This window comes from Dermacentor albipictus, chromosome 1, assembly GCF_038994185.2.
Source record: "Dermacentor albipictus isolate Rhodes 1998 colony chromosome 1, USDA_Dalb.pri_finalv2, whole genome shotgun sequence".
In the NCBI taxonomy this organism is placed as follows: Eukaryota; Metazoa; Arthropoda; class Arachnida; order Ixodida; family Ixodidae; genus Dermacentor; species Dermacentor albipictus.
The window spans coordinates 488,918,123-488,936,867 of record NC_091821.1 but is presented as its reverse complement, the minus strand read 5'-3'; the positions used below and the strand labels follow the sequence as shown (position 1 = coordinate 488,936,867).

Sequence of the window (18,745 nt, the reverse complement as noted above, 5' to 3'; positions counted from 1 at the left end):
CAGGAAGCCGGGCCAGGGCCAGGTTGAACAGGAAAGGGCTCACCACTGACCCTTGTGGCACGCCCGCTGCCACCGGCCGAGGGGAGCTCTTCGATCGGCCCACTTGTACCCTGAGGGTGCGTTCCTCTAGGAACGACGAGATGAACCGCCGCAGATTCCCGTTGATGCCAAGTAGGTCCAGGGCCTGCTGAACGACTGGGTGGGGCAGGCCGTCGAAGGCCCCCTTGATGTCGATAAGTACCAGGAGCACGGCGTCACCGCAGGCCTTGGCCTCTTCCAGCGTGGAGACCACATCCGCGATGGAGTCCGCGGTGCATCGGCGCCGCCGGAACCCCGTCTGCTCATCGGCCAGGAAGCCACGGGCACGGGCCACCCAGTCCAGTCGGACCAAAGCAATGGCCTCCATCACCTTACAGGAGGCGCAAGTGAGGGAGACCGGCCGGTAGGAGCTCACGTTTCCAACCGGCTTTCCGGACTTCAGGATGGGGGCCACGATGGCTGTGCGCCATTGCTCCGGCACCTGCCCTGACCTCCAGATGTCGTTGTAGCAGTCGAGCAGGCGCTGCTGCTCGCTGGCGGCCAGGTTGCGGAGCATTTGGGTCGTCACTCCGTCGGCTCCTGGTGCGCTGCGGCGCTTCCCCCTCTTCAGGGCCACTTGGAGCTCGTGCAGCGTCAGGGGGTCCTGGCAGATAGCAGTAATCTGGCTCGATGTCCACCCCGGGTGATGGTTGTGCAAGCAGCTAGGCAGGCTGAGGGAAGGCTGTCCTACCGGCAGGATGGCTGCAGTGCGTGGTACAGCCGGCGCGAACTGGCCGGCGAGGAGCTCCGCAAGGGCCTCTTCGCTGATGCCCAGCGTGATGGCAGCGGCGACGACAGGTTGTAGGATTGTTCTCCTGCCGGTGAGAGATTTGAGCAGGCTCCAAGCCAGGGGTCCCCTGGATCTGTCCTCGATGGCAGAGCAGAGGCTCCTCCAGCTCTGGCTCCTCCTGCGCCGGGCCTGGCGCCTGCAGCGGGCATCCGCGCGTCTGTACTCGGTCCAATGCTCTGCCTTGCCCGTCCGGATAGCTCTGCGCTCCATACGGCGCCTGGAGGCGCGGAGGTTGAGCAGGTGGAGGTCCGGAGCGGGTGTATCTGGTTGGGCAGAGCACTGAACGGTGGCAGCCTGAGCGCAATCCGCAATGGCGCTGAGGAAGTCACGGCCATCGTCCAAACCTTTTTGCACCACACAACCACACTCCGAGTTCTCCCTTTTTGCCACTCTCTCCCCGCACGCTCGCACGCTCTCGCCACTGTCCTCTCCGCACTCACACCACCTGTTCGTCGCTCAGTCAACTACCGTTGATCCCGCGCCTGGCCCCCGAGAACCGTGGCTCCTCGTCCCGGGTCTTGGCCTCGCTTGTCGCGGGTCTTGCGCGTCACAATATATTATATGACATGTATGTTATCGCTCGAATGGACTTCTGTATAATGCTAAATCCGCTCCTTGGAGTTATGAAATGAATAAATGGAGCTTTGCAATGGCAAAGAGGCACCTTTGCCAGTTAAGCGTTGCTGCTTTCAAGCGTGATGCTTCATTCTTACACACGGGACTACCTGATATTCTCTAACATTCGTGCGGCGTTGAGTTTCCGCCTTCCGCTCCTCCCTTTCGCATTGCAACTTTTTTCTGTCGTCTGCTGCATTTTTCATTCGCAACAACTATTTCTCGTCTTTCATAGCGGTTGGTATCCGTTGCGTCAGCGTATTGCATTCTCTTACCTGTGAAAAACATGTCCATTCTCTACCAGGCGCAACACACTCCGCCTCTGCGTCACAGGGACGTAATAACTGTTACATTTAACCCAGTGTATTGGCCAGGACAGCTTCCTTTCAAACAACTCCGGGAATAGTGTACCAGAATATCAACTATACAATGGCCCAATCGCGCATTTATTCCTCCAAGGGTAGCTGTTTGGTATATACTGTTCTATTGTGCATAATATATCTAATTTCTGTCTGAAATTACCTGGTTGCTACTTCAGCAGCACGCAACAGCTACTGTTAAGTAAGCAGTACTTGTGGCCTTTTTGGCAGGCCGCTACATATACTGCTCATGCTGCGTTCCACGCCCAATGAAAGCAGTCCAACTCCAGTTCAGGTACGTTTAACCTTGCTCATGGCATTCAGTAACTCGGTGATGTGCTCCGCAGGTACGGACTCTTCAAGAAGCTTTGAGTCGCCAAGTGAGGTCGCCTATCACACGCTCACAGACGACGCGGATGCACAGGATGTCTCGGACTCTGAAGGTGAGCAGGGTAGAGATGGCGTATCGCTCATGCACTGGGATATCTTCACGCGCATGCTTCTGACGACAACATGGTGCCTATGGTTCAATAATACAGATCATAGTGAACAGTAGGAAGTTTGTACGAGTGGTTCAGAAATAAGTGTGCATTGTGACGCGCGCACAAATCAATGCATAAGAAAACTCTGCTATAGAGTATTTCACGTCTCATACATTCGTGCTCACAACGATTTGCCCGAGGCTGTGTTTATTAAAAGATATTCAAACGATTTGTGTGCATTCATATAACATTCCCGTGTTGTTTCTGCCGATGCGCGGAAATCTGCCTGGCTTTGACTAAGCGCGTTCATTGACCAAATAAGATCACAATTTGCTACCAACTTATTCAATAAAATGGAACCGCAGAGAGAAGATAGTTGAAGGTCCGCAAAATTTATCGACACTCTCGCTGTGGCCTATTGTCTGTTGTAAATGTTCCTTGTAGTTGGTTAAATGGCACATTTAATTTCCCACTAGTAAGTATGAAATTTTTTCAGCTCCTGTTGTCTGGGACCTTCAAGTGACCTTCAGCTAAAGCCAGAATCGTTATCCATGCACTCAAACGAGAACATCCGGTCAGCTTGCGAGAAGAAAACGAAATCATCGGGGTAACCAGACAAAACATAAGAAAATGCCGTTTCTCGCCCCAACCCTTTGTACATTACCCCATTAGGTACACTGCTTACAGCGCAGATAAGTTGCAAAAAAAATACTCCTTCCGACTTCTTCCAAATGTTTGTGAACAATATCATTCAAGCTGTAGCTTCTAGCACGCTGAAGTTTTATTTGTCATTTCTAATAGGGCGACGTTCAAATGGCAGATACAAGGCACAATACACTTCAATCTGATTCTCATCTTTTGGCGCTGGGATTTGGTTACCTGTGCTCTTTTGAACACCAGTGGTCCGTGAGTACCGCGCCGCGCGTTTTGCGTCGCCTCGAGTGATGGCGCCACGCAGACTCTTTTTTTTTCTAGATCGGCAGTGCGCTCTGTCTCTCCAGCGTCTTTCGCTGCCTGTCGTGATGCCTTCGGCTGGTTTTCCTTTAGCTGGACCACACACATATGGACCAGTGCGTAGTATGGCGTGGGGTGTGGTGCGTCCTTGTGAAAATGCATTATACCCATCTTAAGATTGTGGTCAGTATTGTCTGCAACCAATCTGCTTTGGCAGTTCCTATTTCATGCTTACATCTACTCACGATTACGACAGAGTCAGCAATTTTTTTTTTCTTGCTCATTTGGCCGCACCTTGTGTTATTTATTGTCTTTGGGTGGGCTAACAGTGGCGGCACTATTTTCACACAGAGCAAAACAACGAGCACTTGATAAGCCTTTCAGTTCGTTCCTATATAAGGCTACGTTAACAGTGGGAAATCGCGGAATAATTTTGACCAGCTGGGGTTCGCTAACGTGTGCCTAAATTGAGTAGACCAGCGTTTTCGCATTTCGCCCCCATCGAACTGCGTTCGCAGCACATTCTTATTCTTCTGATTATTTCAGGATGGGCTAAGGTGCGTTTGGCAGGCATTCTCAGATCATGAACAGCAGGTTGCCATTATCACTCAAGAGAAAAGTGTATAACAGCTGTATCTTACCAGTACTCACGTACGGCGCAGAAACTTGGAGGCTTACGAAAAGGGTTCTACTTAAATTGAGGACGACGCAAAGAGCTATGGAAAGAAGAATGGTGGATGTAACGTTAAGGGATAAGAAAAGAGTAGATTGGGAGAGGGAACAAACGCGAGTTAATGACATCTAAGTTGAAATCAATAAAAAGAAATGGGCATGGGCAGGACATGTAATGAGGAGGGAAGATAACCGATGGTCATTAAGGGTCACGGACTGGATCCCAAGGGAAGGGAAGCGTAGCAGGGGGCGGCAGAAAGTTAGGTGGGCGGATGAGATTAAGAAGTTTGCAGGGATGGCATGGCCACAATTAGTACATGGCCGGGGTAGTTGGAGAAGTATGGGAGAGGGATATGGCCTGAAGTGGGCGTAACCCGGCTGCTGCTGCTGCTGCTGAATATGATGATGATGATGATTATGATGATGATGATGAAATGTGTTCGCCATGACCTCTAACTTCGCAGCACGGCCCCATATCCACTAAGCTACCGAGGTGGGCGAGAGAACACACAAACTCGTTTACTTTTTCAGTAGAGATAATTCTGATGAGCGAACTTGTGTTAGAAACCGCACGGCCATGTCCCAAATTGGTTTAAGAAAGCCGCATCAGTGGCAGGACGACGATATTACGCAGACGGTATTCGATGACGTCGTAACACTAATAAGACCCGCCGTAGTTGCTCAGTGGCTATAGTGTTGGGCTGCTGAGCACGAGGTCGCGGGATCGAATCCCGGCCACGGCGCCCGCATTTCAATGGGGGCGAAATGCGAAAGCACCTGTGTACTTAGATTTAAGTGCACGTTAAAGAACACCAGGTGGTCAAAATTTCCGGAGTCCTCCACTACGGCGTGCCTCATAATCAGAAAGTGGTTTTGGCACGTAAAACCCCATCAATTTAATTTTTTCAGCACTAATAAATTTCAGACACATCTGTTGTGCAACAAGCGATAATGTAGCAGGCTATCTTTTAATTGCGGCATGCCATGTATAACCACCATATTCAGTTGTCAAAAGAAGAGCGTAACTGTGAATGAAATAGGCAATATTATTTTGGATAAGAGAAAAGCAACCGAAGTTGTCCAATTTTCTATACTTAAGAGCACGTGGTTGGGATAAAATATCAGATGCTGAAATTACATGGCACGTCGTCGCAACTAACTGGATTTACCTTAGCTATGAAGTTAGAACGCGAAATAAATGAATGTGAAACAAACACGACTTCGCTACTAAAGATGTTAAATTTGGAAATTATGGAGCCGCGCAAAGGAAGACTACGAGAAAATTCGTTATGGGAATAACAAAAATTGACATTTCACTATAAGAACAGCAACATCAATACGCAATTAATGTGAAGTTTCAAAGCCCAGCAGTGCGTGTGAGATAAAGTTTTACCCAATTAAACTATCCGTGAATGATATAACATTCTGTAACATTAAGACAAAGGTGCATTCCCGTAGCCTTGCTGATGTAGCCATTTAATAATTCCTATATTTGCTGGACCCTATAGAAGTCACATGCGGCATTACCAGGAAACAAGCATCCAGATGTATGAGCATACTTGTATTCTCCACCAATTTCATTGCGGTCGCCACGAGAGAAGACCAAACCAGCGACCTGGTGCTCAGATTACCTGAATAGCTACTAAGGAATCTAAGCAAAGCGTATAAATTTCTTCACCAACATGCACGGGACACGCCCGACATGTGTGCAATTTCCCCAATATATTCATTGCAAATACAGCACGAGTGCCTCGAAGTGAGCGGAATTTATAAGAATGTTTTTTCCTCTCACCCGTTTAAAACATTTCAATCTTAAATACAGGTCTCATTCTTAATGCGTGCCGAATTTCTAAAATAATGAACCCTCTTGAGGCGGTGTGTAACACAGGCTGCGCGTCTCATACATGCAGATGGAGCGGTGTACGAGTTACGGAGGCAGCAGGCCGCTGCCCGAGTCATTCAGGATTGGACGCGCACCGGGTTCCAGCAGTGGCTCCAAGAACGTGGGCCTCGCTTAACAGATGTTCCGTTACGAGCGGCACCAGAAAATTCATTGGATGAGGACTTCGGGGCAGTGTTCCCAACAATTGCAGACAGTTCTGAAATAGGCGCTACATTGATGTGGCAACCGGGCCGCCAGTCCTCTGAAGACGATCTCCCCGGAGGGTCGCTGGCCGTTAATGTGTCCCCCGAGAAGGACATGGCTGAAGAACACGTGCCGAGGAGCAACCTCGGTGCTGGAAAAAGTCAATCTCTCAAGGCCGATCCAGAGATGACAAAGATACCCGAATCGAGTGAGTTCACCGGCATTCAATAAGACAGCGCGGTGTCCTGACTCGGAGCTTCCTAAGTGTGACGTTTATTTGTCCTGTTTTGTTAAACAATTGCCTACGATATTATACTATGCTTCTGAACACGTCTGCTGAAGCTTTAGGCCGCAGCATGTGAGTATTCGACAGTACAGAAGCAACAATTGTTGCGTGCACACTATCAAAGCTGTTAAATAACTTCTTTATATCTAGGGACTTCGACGCCTACCACGGCGACTTGTGATGTCCCGTCGCGACGCTTCAAAATCTTCTTTTTTTTCTAAAGCCTTGGTCATTTCGATATAATTATTTCTCAGATTGCGTCGCAGTGTATGTTTATCGGTCTTTTCAGCGAGCAATTACCCGCTGCTTCTTTTTCTTAGTACAGTACATTTCATTGTTTGATACTATACAAGCATGAGCATATTCCATGCCTTTATTTAATGTGCGTCTTAGCGTTCCCTTTTCATTCCAGTGAACTTTCAAACATCTAACATGAATGAGTTCAAACGACCAACGCTTCATGACATTAGCCAGGCAGCGCATGCGTACGAGCGTCTCAGTGCGCCCTTTCTGCTACTTACCGACCATGGCCACCCCGACGCCGTATCACGGCTTGCAGAATCAAGCGTCCTTCCTTTCTTTAGATCACTATCATCACAAATCTTGCTCGCGGAAGCGCTTGCTGCACGCCCGAGTTGTAGCCGATCGCTGCTTGCCCGTTCTAAGTTTCGCGATCCAAGCATATATGATCCAAGGTTCACGTAGCTTCTTGTCCCGCGTGTACGTGTGAAGGCTGACCCCGGGCTCCGTTGCATGCATCTGGCACTGAGGCGGCGAGCAGTAGCCTACCATGCTGGATGCATTCAGAGGCAGCCACTACCTATTATAGGGCTTCCAACTGTTGTCAAGCACACGCCAAAAGCGGGAAAACTTCCCCACTGAATCAGAACCGCAGCGCAGGTCGGACTTTAAACATTCCTTTTCAGCTCGCTTCGGCGCTTCCGAAGCAGCCGACGCGGCCGCTGTGTCCATTTGATGTCTCATGCCACGTCACGCTGACGGCGGCGCCAGCATTTCCAGTGGTGGAGCTCACGCCCAATACTTCACGAATACATGGGTATCACAGCGAAGCTGTGTATAGATAGCTACCCTCCTGCGGTGGTCGTTGACCGTCTTTCTACGTGTCGCGTCGGCACTGAAAAATTTTCGTCTCCACCTTCTCGCGAGTGCTCTGTAGTTCTAAATCGAATCTACGTACCGCGGAAAAAATTATGCTGCAATTGGCCGCTTGGGCGACTCTATCATTAGCCGGAGTTTCATCTACTTTTCATAACTATGTAGTACGCAGTGAAGTTGTAAATATTGTGGAATTCCTGTCTGCCATGCGGTCGTATACTTGCACAAGTCACAACTTCATAAAAAAATAAGATAAATTGCTCCACAGTCAAAAGATGCATTCGTTTCCTTTGTCCTTCAATAATAATAATAATAATAATAATAATAATAATAATAATAGTACTACTACTAATAATAATACCTATATATACATATATGTGTCCACTGAGATAAAAAACACCACAGCATCGCTTCTCGTTCGTGGACCGGCCGATGATTTTTTAACGCGAGAGCGTTAAGGGTCCCGTGTCGCAGAAAATCCGACGTCGGCGTTCGTCCACCTGCGTCCGGTGTGCACCGTCGGACGTCGCTTCGACAAAATAAGAACTTCGCATCACGCATACCCAACCAAGCCTAGGAAAATTGTAAAGTACGACTTACAGACAACTTTCAGGCATGATAGGGTCGGATTGACATCTTAATATAGGAGAAAACATCATTCTGTTCCGCGGAAACTGAAACGCAAACCCTTCTAGCTGCCCTATGAGATCTGTCTTAGTAGGAGCGGCAAGGCGCCCTCAGTTCCTTGCACAGCATAAAAAAAAAAGAATCATAAAGCTCGCCTTCGTGCATAGCGTTCGGCGCCAGCGTTTCCCGCTGAAGATTTCGGTTGGATAAGCTGCAGTGGCCGGGAGTCGTGAGAAGCACTCAGCGATGTTTGAATGCTATCGTGTTCCACGCTTAAAGGCGAAGCTTAAGCGTCCCCCAATTTTTTTGGATAGCAGGAAGCTTTAGCTCAAGGGCCAACTCCAATATTCCTATTCAAACGCACGTCAAAGGCATAAATGGTTTGATGAGACAACCTCTGGGCCTATTTGAATGAAACTCTTTGCATTTCGGAGAAAACAACTCCAGGAAGCAGCGCTTGAATTAAAGACTTTATTCTATTTACGAAAATTACCAAAAATTCGGAAGTTGGAGAAAAATAGAAGCAGGAATGTTAAAAAACTGTAAGTCAGCTTCATAATAGATAGCACCACTCTGTAAATTGCGTCTATTAGATGATCTAGAGCCGACCAATTTATTAATGAAGAGATAGTCTGTGTACAATTCTTACAAGGTGTAGGGTGTTATCGTCAATGCCTTGCGAGTTAGCAACGTATTATATAGCAGTCTGTAATAAACCACCCTTGTAACCTTTACATGTAATATATCAGGTGCTGTTTGAAGGATTGCAATATAATTTCTTCATATCGGCGTTACAGAGTTGGAAAATTTACTTCGATCTTGCAAAGTGTCGAAATAGAAAAAAATTAATACACATTGCTGGCATAAGCTAAAATTTCATTCTGAACACTTACAAAATGGTAGCACTATTCCTTTTAGACGCCACAAGTCTCATCAAAATCAATGCAGTGGTTGCGTGAAAAAACGGTTTCTCAGTTCTCGCACAATAATGCGAAATCAATATACGGCTCATGACGCGGAAAATCCGGTGGCGTGGCCGGAGATGGTGCAAAAAGTCACGTCGTCGCAGAGGCGCGCTCTCGAGCCACTGCTCGCGCGTTCGTCAGTGTCATCTTCCACAGCTGGCTCCGATGCCGCTCACCATGCCAGCGTTCCCGCGCTGCCCACCCCTCTACGAATGCGTTAACGGCACTGGCGCATTGCCACTCGTTGCGGTGATTTCGGGCAGTTCTGTCGCGCGTTCGATGAACAAACCTTGGACTTTGACTTCTCTGTGAGGAGCTGCCTCCGCCTCCTTCGGGCGCCCAGAAATGGTATAAGGGAACATGAAACCGATACCATTACGTTTCCTAAAACGAGTTGTTGTCGGGAAAGCGTCGCAATACTTTCGCATCCATCCATGTAGAGATACCTAAGTGCGCTTAACTTTTTACATAAGAGCACCCGAGCTAAAGCTTCCTTTCGATGACCAGAGTGAAGCTAGTAAAGGCGGCGGGATGTCTCATATAATGCAGCAGCCTTCATTAGACGATATGGCACGCCCCTCTCGCAACGCAGCAACTGGCTATCGTCACAGCCAGGCACCTGTTACTCACTAAACCCTTCTATTCAGCAAAATTGTCCATTTCAGCTATGACAGAGGCCTTTGCAGCGCAAGTTGGAGTGCCTAGGCACAAGCACTTTTCCTACATGAGCGATCGCATGCAGTGTGTTCACAGAACACTACATTACTGAATTTGAAAAACAACGAAGTATATACAAGGCGCAAGATCCCAGTAATGATGAAATTCGCAATACCACAGTATACCTTAGCTATAGTGTATACTGTGTCATAGGAAATTTTATTACCGTGATCTTGCTCCTCATTATATTTCCTTATTTTTCGGCTTCGATTCGTCATGGCGGTAATAAGATTAGCAATAAAACAGTACACCTTAACGATGTGCCCCCTGTCACTCACACGAGCACGTCCCAGTGGGGTGCGACGTTGCTCATCTGTGCAAACCTGTGTGTCTGCAATGTTTTGATGATGTCGAACGATGCGTAGTTTTAACTACATTTGAAGCTAATGATTAGTGGTGGCCCTATATGGGCGATTCAGAGATATCCACTGCCCTGGGAACCTTGGATAGACACATATGCTGCGACCGGAGAAATGTATTCTCAGTTAGTTGGAACAACACGTAGGTATATGTGTTTTAATATTTTTTGAGACAAATATTGAACTGTGTTTTTAAGGAGCGGAACAAAGAAAAGCGAGCCGCGTCCCGACAGATCAGCCATGCAAAAAAAAAGAAAATAACAATGCGCACCTCTCTTGTTCTCTATATAGAGGTCAAATAAACACGAATAGTGATGTGTAAGCAAATTTTGTGTCTAAAAGCTGAGTAAATCTTTCAGCGCTCACGCTCCTCCGCTAAAGAGTGAGAGCAGCCCAAGGGAAACAGTGAGGCAGGTCCATCTGCACTTACACACTCGAAAGAATTTATGAAGAAAGTGACGATGAAGAAACAGTTTCAATTAAGCATAAAATTTCCGCTGAACTGACGATAAAAATTAAACAGGATCTGAGGATTGGCGGTGAAACAACAGCCAGCCAATGCAGCAGGTCAGTCTGGACATTGACAGACAAGATAATTTATGAAGTGTTCATGGTTTCTAAAATGAAAGGAAGCGACGACGAAGAACTTGCTTTGTAGCAAAAGATGAATACTGAATGAGCTAACGAAATAATAGTGTCTGAGGAGCAGGTGGGAATAGAACATGGCGCTCAAGGAATTAATAATTAGCTAGCTTGAACAAAATTTCTTCATACTGGAAGATCTCTTGAAAGTTTTTCGTTTAGCCCAAACTATGAGACGCCTTGCTGCTGCGAATGTTTTTTTTTCTCCTTAATCCGGAAGGATATAGTCTTTGTTCTGTCACTGGCACCATCACGTTCGTTGAGGAGTGCTGCAATGGTTATATCAATCTAGTCGCGGTCAGAGTAGCGACTTGAATCATTTGAAGCCACAGATGGAAGCGCTGTTTTCCGCAAGAATTAGTAGTTTTTCCGTAGTGTCCAATAGGGAACTAGCACAAAATTGGCAACGCTATGTTGCAGTCAGGCGACGCTAATTTTAGACCGCCATTGCGGGGAATAGACGCGCACATGCTCCGATGACCAGTTACCTTCCCCATCGCATGGCTGTAGGTACTGTGCAGTTGAAACAACGGTCCTTCAATGAAACTTCGGCAAGCCAATCTACAGCTACCTGCGGCTATGTAAGAGTTACTCTACGTATGCTCTTCCTTCTGTTAAATATACATGAGGGCACAATATTCGGTACGCCTTTCACTACATCGACTTCACTCTAAAAATCCACCGTTTCCTAGTTGTTCCGACCGGTTGTCCGTATGTCACACTAATAGTTTAGCACCATAGCTTCGATACACTAGTCAATGTTCATTTTGTGTAGGAGGCCAGGGCGTCGTCAAGCTTCACGGCTTCTTTTCCGGGTTTTCTTGCACAATGCATTGTACAATATTGTACAGTGTACTAAACGAAATGTATATACTGCGCACAGATGACTATAGTTATACGTTTTCCGCTTTCATGAGCTACTGCACCATAGTAGTCTGGTGCGCCACCCACCCAAAATCCCTCTGAGCAGCAGCAGTCACAATTATTATGGCAAAAATGATTTTCTCGGCAACAGTGACTAAGACAAGCGCACCCAATCGTCTTGTGGAATGGTTTATAGTTTGCTTGGCCATTTCGGCCATGCTAGATGAGCGTGTGGGCTTGCGACGCCTGCAAACAAGGCGTCACAGCATGTCACTCTCCTTTTGTTACTTTTTTCTTATTCCCATAGCTAAGTCCGATGGAACTAGGAAGGACATAGCACTTTTTCGGAATGCGAACTACTAGGACAGAGGCAAAAGCACGAGAAGAGACAAGACACGTTCCTCTGCCTCTGTCCTAGTAGTTCGCTCTCCGGATTAGCCTTGCTTCCATACCAACTCGCCCATAGCGCTTGCCGAATGTTGCAGCTCTTGCAGTCAAGGCATCTCGTCGTCACCGCTTTCGCTTGGTAGCAGTCAACGGCCTCTTCGTGTCGAACCTCTGCAAGCATAGCAAGATAATACACAATCCCGTAGCCGGGAACGAAGCTTGCATTCGCAAGGCTGTAAAAGCTAGGGTCGATCATTGCTCTGAGGGGCGTTAGCCTACACGGAACAGTGCCTGAAAGAGCGATAACTGGCCTGCGCTACCGGCGCTTCGCACAAACGTTACGTGGGCCCACGCCACCGTGCGTGACATCATGCAGAACGTAATATCCTCTAATCTACACGTTATTGCTGGACGAAAGGTACCTTTTATTTTGGAGGCACAACAGAAACTCGGAACATCAGGTGACGAGGAGATAGAGGTCGAGAACACGAGGAAAAGGTAAAGGCTTCATTTGCATATTTACATTAGGTACTGTAGTACTCACGTTTGAGGGTATATTCTGGGGCACACATGGTTGATGGAACATGGGGCTCTCTGGTACCACAATATGTTCGAGATATAAACGATCATTCTTCCACAGATTACTACACTAGGGAACATCTGATATCATATAGGACAACTTAGGTGGTCTGGTGACGTCCTTGAGCTCAGCCTTCGTGGTGAAAATATGCTTAAAACAGCACCTGCGCTTCCGGAAGCGCAGAGAGAAGACGCATTGTCTCAGTGATAAACGGGAAGAGGTCACCGGAGCAGCACCTTAACCTAAAAAAATGGGACCTCAACGAGTTGTTGCATCCAGTCTCGTTTATTGAGGTAGCATGCCGAAAGCGCTCCTTTGTTGAACTGGTTGGCATGAAGTAAAACTTCATGCATTGGTGATTACCGTCAACTTGGGCTGCTTGCAGGTATTGCACGATCTCTTCTTAACACGTTTTTTTTTAAATAAAATTTCCTGTAGAAATGCTCGGAATTCCTTTGTCGTCAGGATCTCGGGATGAACACCGCCAAATGAATAGCGCCTAAAAAGCACGCGAGCTTCAAAAAACGTTTTCACAACTTCGGCGTCTGTTCGTCGCTAGAGTAGAAGTGGGTCATAAGCGATTTGCATTGAGGACGTACCTTCTTGCTGGAATACCCTACTTTTGAGCATTTTAGTTATCTCACCAGCTATGAACTATATTTCAATGTCATTATTGTCAACGTTACAGTGGCGCCAGCATCCATCCTCCTGCTGGCATGTCATTAGTAGCAGTACTCGTACACCCAGAGCACAAGAAACTGATTCGGCAGTGCTGACACAATAAATACGCAATTATTATTTCGTGCAATAAATTTTGTACTGCGATAACCTTGTGCAGTCGATCCCGCTGTCTTCTGCGTAAGGCCAGAGAAGTCAGTTTGACAAAAGCTGTCGTCTGCCAGATTGTTGGCTGACTGCATGATGACCTTACGAGTTTCGTGTTAGGCAGCATGCCGTGGCGCAAATCTTTTGTTTCTTGCACACGTGGTGGCAACGCTTGCACTGTACGCTTGGCAGCCCGTTGCTGCTACAGTAAAGAAACAGAAAAAAAAACTAAAGCATTTTGCTATCCCTAGTGCGTCAGGAAAAATAACAAGTAAGAGTAAGCTTGCTACGCCTGTCAACCATGTGTAATGACGCAACAAAAAATAAGAATGGGCATCATAGCGCATTTGTTTGGAAGGGTATCATAGCGCAATAGCCATTATTGGTGAAATATATCAGAACTAATCTTGAAGAATTTAATTGAGAAAGTGTGCAAATGGGGCAATTGTATCTCGCCATCTTTTGTCTATTTTTTTAGTACTCATCTCAGTTGTGGCTCCTTTTCAGACGTCTCTGAGAATGATGTTGCCTGGTCATCGGACGAGACTACGTATGCTCGGTTTCCTTCCCGGTTGTCTCCCAGTGGCAGTCCCCGGTCATCTATATCGCCGGAAGATGGGAACGGAGTTGACTCGAACGACGGCGCTCATGCCCAGCAGCTTTTCGTCCAGCTTCCAGAACCGCTGCCGCGAACACCCGTAGACCAGCTTCTGCCGGGCCCATCGTCCGAGAAAATCTTCGGGGAACTCCTCAGAGAGTGCAAGCACGGTGTGCCCCTCACCTTTGAAGCCATGCTTGAGGACATGTGAGCCCTCTATCTGTTTACCCTGTGCTGTCCATATAGCTTTCTACTCAAATTACTAAAGGGGCTGTGGAATGTTCACCTACCATGGGAATGATGACTGTATACATGAATTTGCCCGATCTTCGTCCTCGTGGCTTCAAACGGTTTTGCGAGTTTACTTACGAGTTTAGTTGCGGTACCTTATGTGCACTTATCGGCCTAAATTTCGGCGCACGCTGCTTTTTTGATAAAGATAGCAAAATGATTCTGCGCGCGTGAAGAATTACGGCAAATTGTGGCGTACATACTACAATGTTTAGTTGAAAATTATGAACTTGCAAAATTACCAAGCCATCTGAAGGCAGAAGGACCAAGTTTAGGAAAATTGATGTACTAACCACCATTCACATGACCGCTGAACCGCCATGCTTCCAGCTGCAGTAGACAGCATCAGAGTTCGTTCTTGTAATTTTATAGGAGACTCTGTGATGCCTATGTAAGAAAACACTTTTAGAAGGCAATATCATCACTTCTCGTAGCTGGAAGATCACACCAGTCGTACCGTTCGACCTCCATTGCTGATTCGCATTGAATTTGCCATAGCCCCCTTTTCAGCGTAAGGCGCTTGATGAATGGTGTTGCCACAATTGAACGTCTAACTAATAAAGAGAGATGGGAGAACAAATACTATCTATGTTGTAAAAACATGGGACAGCAGTCATTGCCGCTCGGTATGTTCAACTTGATGAGTAGATTTTGTCAATGATATTCACTATGTCGAACCACATCCCTCGCACGCCTAATAAAAACTATACAGACTACTTGATATTTATACAGGCATGGATGACGACCTGCCGAAGATTCTCGATCTCAGAGATAGAGTCCGTCAAACATTGAAAACAACCACTTGATTCAGCCGCTATTTACTCTTGTTCCTCTTTGACTACGGTAAATTACGAAACTTCTGTGTTTATTCGTTACCCAATACATGTACACTCTGTCCGAATGACGTAGCTTTCTAGCCGTTAAGACTGTGAAAATTTTAGAACAATTTTAAATCTGACTGTAAAGCATATACATGATCTCACCAAAGAAGATAGCGGCAGCTGTAGCTAATTTTTTGTCACCAGCGATACATCATTTTTAGAGGCAGAAATTCAGAAGGGCACAAGTGTGGAATAGTCACCGCCTGCTTTTTCTGCCGCAGGAGAGAACTTCTGCAAGTAGTTTCGACTTCAAGGAGATGTAATGGGTCAGTACTAGAAGTCAGCTCGTGTTGCTTCTTGAATATAACAGCAGTGAAGCATAGGCCAAAATACTTCATCGGCACAATTTTATGATAGCAGTATACGGCGGAGGCTTTCGTGCTAAGAAGCACAGAAAGCAAAGGAAGGCACCGACAAAAATTCACGTGCATAAAGACAGTTAAGACAATGACGAGAATACGTTTAGGCGAACTTCGACATGTTTAGTTGGACAGAAGAACCTGCAGCTCTATGATCCACACCTACAAAGTATCTGAGATTCAGAAATAACTGTATAGGAACAGGAATGAAAGCTAGAATTTTTAAGAAGCAGATAAACCTTTACTGCGAAACATGCTTGCATAACATCAGTCATTTAAAGCAGCCGACAGTTTCATAGATTACTGTGGTACCACGTCGCAAACTTTTTCAGTAAAAAAATAACGGCATGGCTGTGATGGCATTGAACCAGATTCCTTCAGCGCAGCAGCCCTGTACTCTACACAGAAATCTACAGACGCTAAAATTGACCTTTAAACAAACTTGAACGAAGAAATATAGAAGGCAAGGACAACGCGAACGTCGTAAGGCTTGAGAAAGCCAATTGACCACAAAGAACAAAAACGCACACTATAACCCATGCACCACTGGAACAACTCGCATTGAAAACAGCCCAGTGCTTCATACAAAAGTTCCTAGACAAAGAAAAACAAGCTTACAGTCCCACAAGGAGCGTAACGCAACTAAATGGCCGACTATACGCTGGGCACTGGAACAATTACAACGAAAGCATTGGCTTTGATATGCGCCTCAATAGCTATAAGAAGTAAGGTAAATGCAAGAAACCACGGTTCTTTCGTAGACTCCCACACCCTCAATTTCGCTCCTTTGAGCAAAACTGCCTAATATGATTGACGACCGTCTATCCGTGAGGTTGCCATGTGAATGGAGAAATCTCGTCTTATGGTGATAAGAATGAGCTTATTCGATGTCTAAGCAAGTAGCTCTATAATTAAACTGGCACGGATACAGGTACAGAAAAGAGCGGGGCAACTTTTTGCAGTAGAACGTTATTACGAAAGTAATGAAGACCGTCTACAGATTTACATAAGTATGCCGGGTCTATTTCTTACAATTACCGTACCTAATTATTCGGAAAGAAATCTATATATTGCTACTTTAAATTTTGTGTTTCTTTGCGTATTTTAACCCTGCGAATACTTTCCCGAAAAATGGCGCTGTCTACAGGCAAGGAAGCCTAGCGCCGGCATGGCATGGTACTCAGACCATGATCTACGAACCCGCAGGTGGCAAGCTTTCCGCAGTGTCGTGCCGGGTGAAGGCACGCCGGCCAACGCCGACTTTGCGGGATGACCGCACTAGTGAGGCCCTGCCGCCTGGCGCTGTTGGCTCGATGGCGACGACGCCCCTATAAGCCTATCCGTCATAGACGGTACTTCAAAAGCAATAGCTGACGATGAAAAAAATGCCTGCTTTTCGTATCAGGAAACCGCCTACTCATCACAGCCTCATAGAAAAAATGGCGGTAGCCTGGTATCCCCAGCGTATATATGTGGCGAGCCACATCAAAGCGTGGCCGCATGTCGACGCTCGTACCAAGTTTTACTCAGCGTGGACTCCAGCACCCGGTCGTCCAAACTATTCGACAGTGGGCGTAACATATGTCCGGAAAGATACTCATCAAGTGCCATTTTATACTAGTGACCATGCGTAGACGAACAAGTGGCAGCCGGTGTTTGGGTCACCGGCGGCGGCGACACTCTCGTGCAGGCCGGCCTGATGAGGATTTGGGCGTGCCTCTGCGCTGACGTCACGCAAATTCGCTCTCTCATTGGCTGTGCCTTGTCATGCTGGCTACGACGGAGTCTGTCATTTAGCTAACGACTTGAGTTGTCCAAATCACAATTTGTTTTGTTCTATCGCGCGACTTCAATTTTTTTTTTTTGCAAGTGGCCAAGGTTGTCCAACAGTGGAATGCCTTCTAACTAGAATGCGTGACATAGTTCAATGTGTACAACTGAACAGTCGCGTGCGAAGAAACGTTTTGTTTGCGAAGGATCGGCTTAGATACTAGCAGCAAAACTTTATGGTCTATTTGCGCGAAAACACAACGTTTCTATGTAAGGAAAACATAACGTTTCTATGTATAGAAACCTAAAGTTTCTATTTAAGGAAAACGTTATGGCGGCAATGTTCTACAGAATGACGTCTCTACGTCAAGGAAACCTTATTGCACCAACGTGTTACACAATTAATATTGCTTTTAAGGTCGTATAGATGAAGCGCTTGATAAAACGGCTGCCTTCTGCCAAATCTGGAGGTGCGTTGGGTTGCTGAGTTTTTGTAGCTTAAAATCATCACCAATGTCAGTTATCACTGCTGCCTGCGTTAATCTATGGTAGATCGAGAGAGCGAATGAATAAAATCTGTTCAAGAAATGTCCAGCTGTTTGCCGAGTAACTGCTGTGCACATGATGCTTCAAACGTTAGACCGTGCTTTGCGCCACTAAAAGGGTGGTCCCTTGTACATTTATTTTCTTTTCCTTTAAAAACGCAACGCCTCCTAGAGAAACTGTTTACGACGCCTGTGCTTTGTAGATTTAGGGGGACGGGGGTATTCCGCAAGTGTCCATCAAGCGGAAATGCCTATTTTTTCTGCTGCTGAAGTTCTGATTGGCTGGGCTGGGGTATGCGTCAGAAGGAGACGGTCGACCCGCCGTGATTGCTCAGTGGCCATGGTGCTGGGCTGCTAGGCACGAGGCCGCGGGATCGAATACCGGCCACGGTGGCCTCATTTCAATGGAGGCGGAATGCGCAAACACCCGTGCACTTACAGTTAGGTGCACAGTAAAGAACGCTAGGTGGTACAAATTTCCGGAGTCCCCCCAATACGGCGGGCTTCATAATCAGATCGGGGTTTTGGCGCGTTAAATCTCATAATCTAATTTTTTACTTAAGGATCGACGCAGGTGCCCCCAGCCAATCAGCACATAAGCAGCAGAGGAAATGGACATGTCCACTTACAGAATACCCCCCCCCCTCCCCAGTTATTGTGTGAGTGTGTCACATGCATAACCAACTCATGGCCGTGATGAACATACAGCGCTTTTATTGTGGTATGCGATATTATCAACAGGCGATAGCCAGTACTTAGTCAAAAAGTTCGTATGCCTAACCCGAATGTTCCCATCCCAAACACCGAATCAGTATATAGGCATACTCATGTACTTTGCTTCCGCAGTTTACCATCCTGCGGTATCAGAACAAGCGAGCTTTGCCTGCATCACTCCTG

At 46.8% G+C, this 18,745-nt stretch overlaps 1 protein-coding gene across 2 annotated transcripts in view; it reads left to right on the top strand.

Annotated features, from left to right (window-relative positions):
* LOC135912312 (uncharacterized) overlaps window positions 1–18,745 on the top strand; it is a 112,680-nt gene that overhangs the window by 49,815 nt on the left and 44,120 nt on the right. For both annotated transcript variants that reach the window (XM_065444717.1, XM_065444706.1), the window contains exons 5-7: window positions 2,190–2,285; window positions 5,861–6,244; window positions 13,912–14,209. In XM_065444717.1, the coding sequence (XP_065300789.1) occupies window positions 2,190–2,285; window positions 5,861–6,244; window positions 13,912–14,209 (778 nt within the window). The remainder of the gene's footprint in view (window positions 1–2,189; window positions 2,286–5,860; window positions 6,245–13,911; window positions 14,210–18,745) is intronic.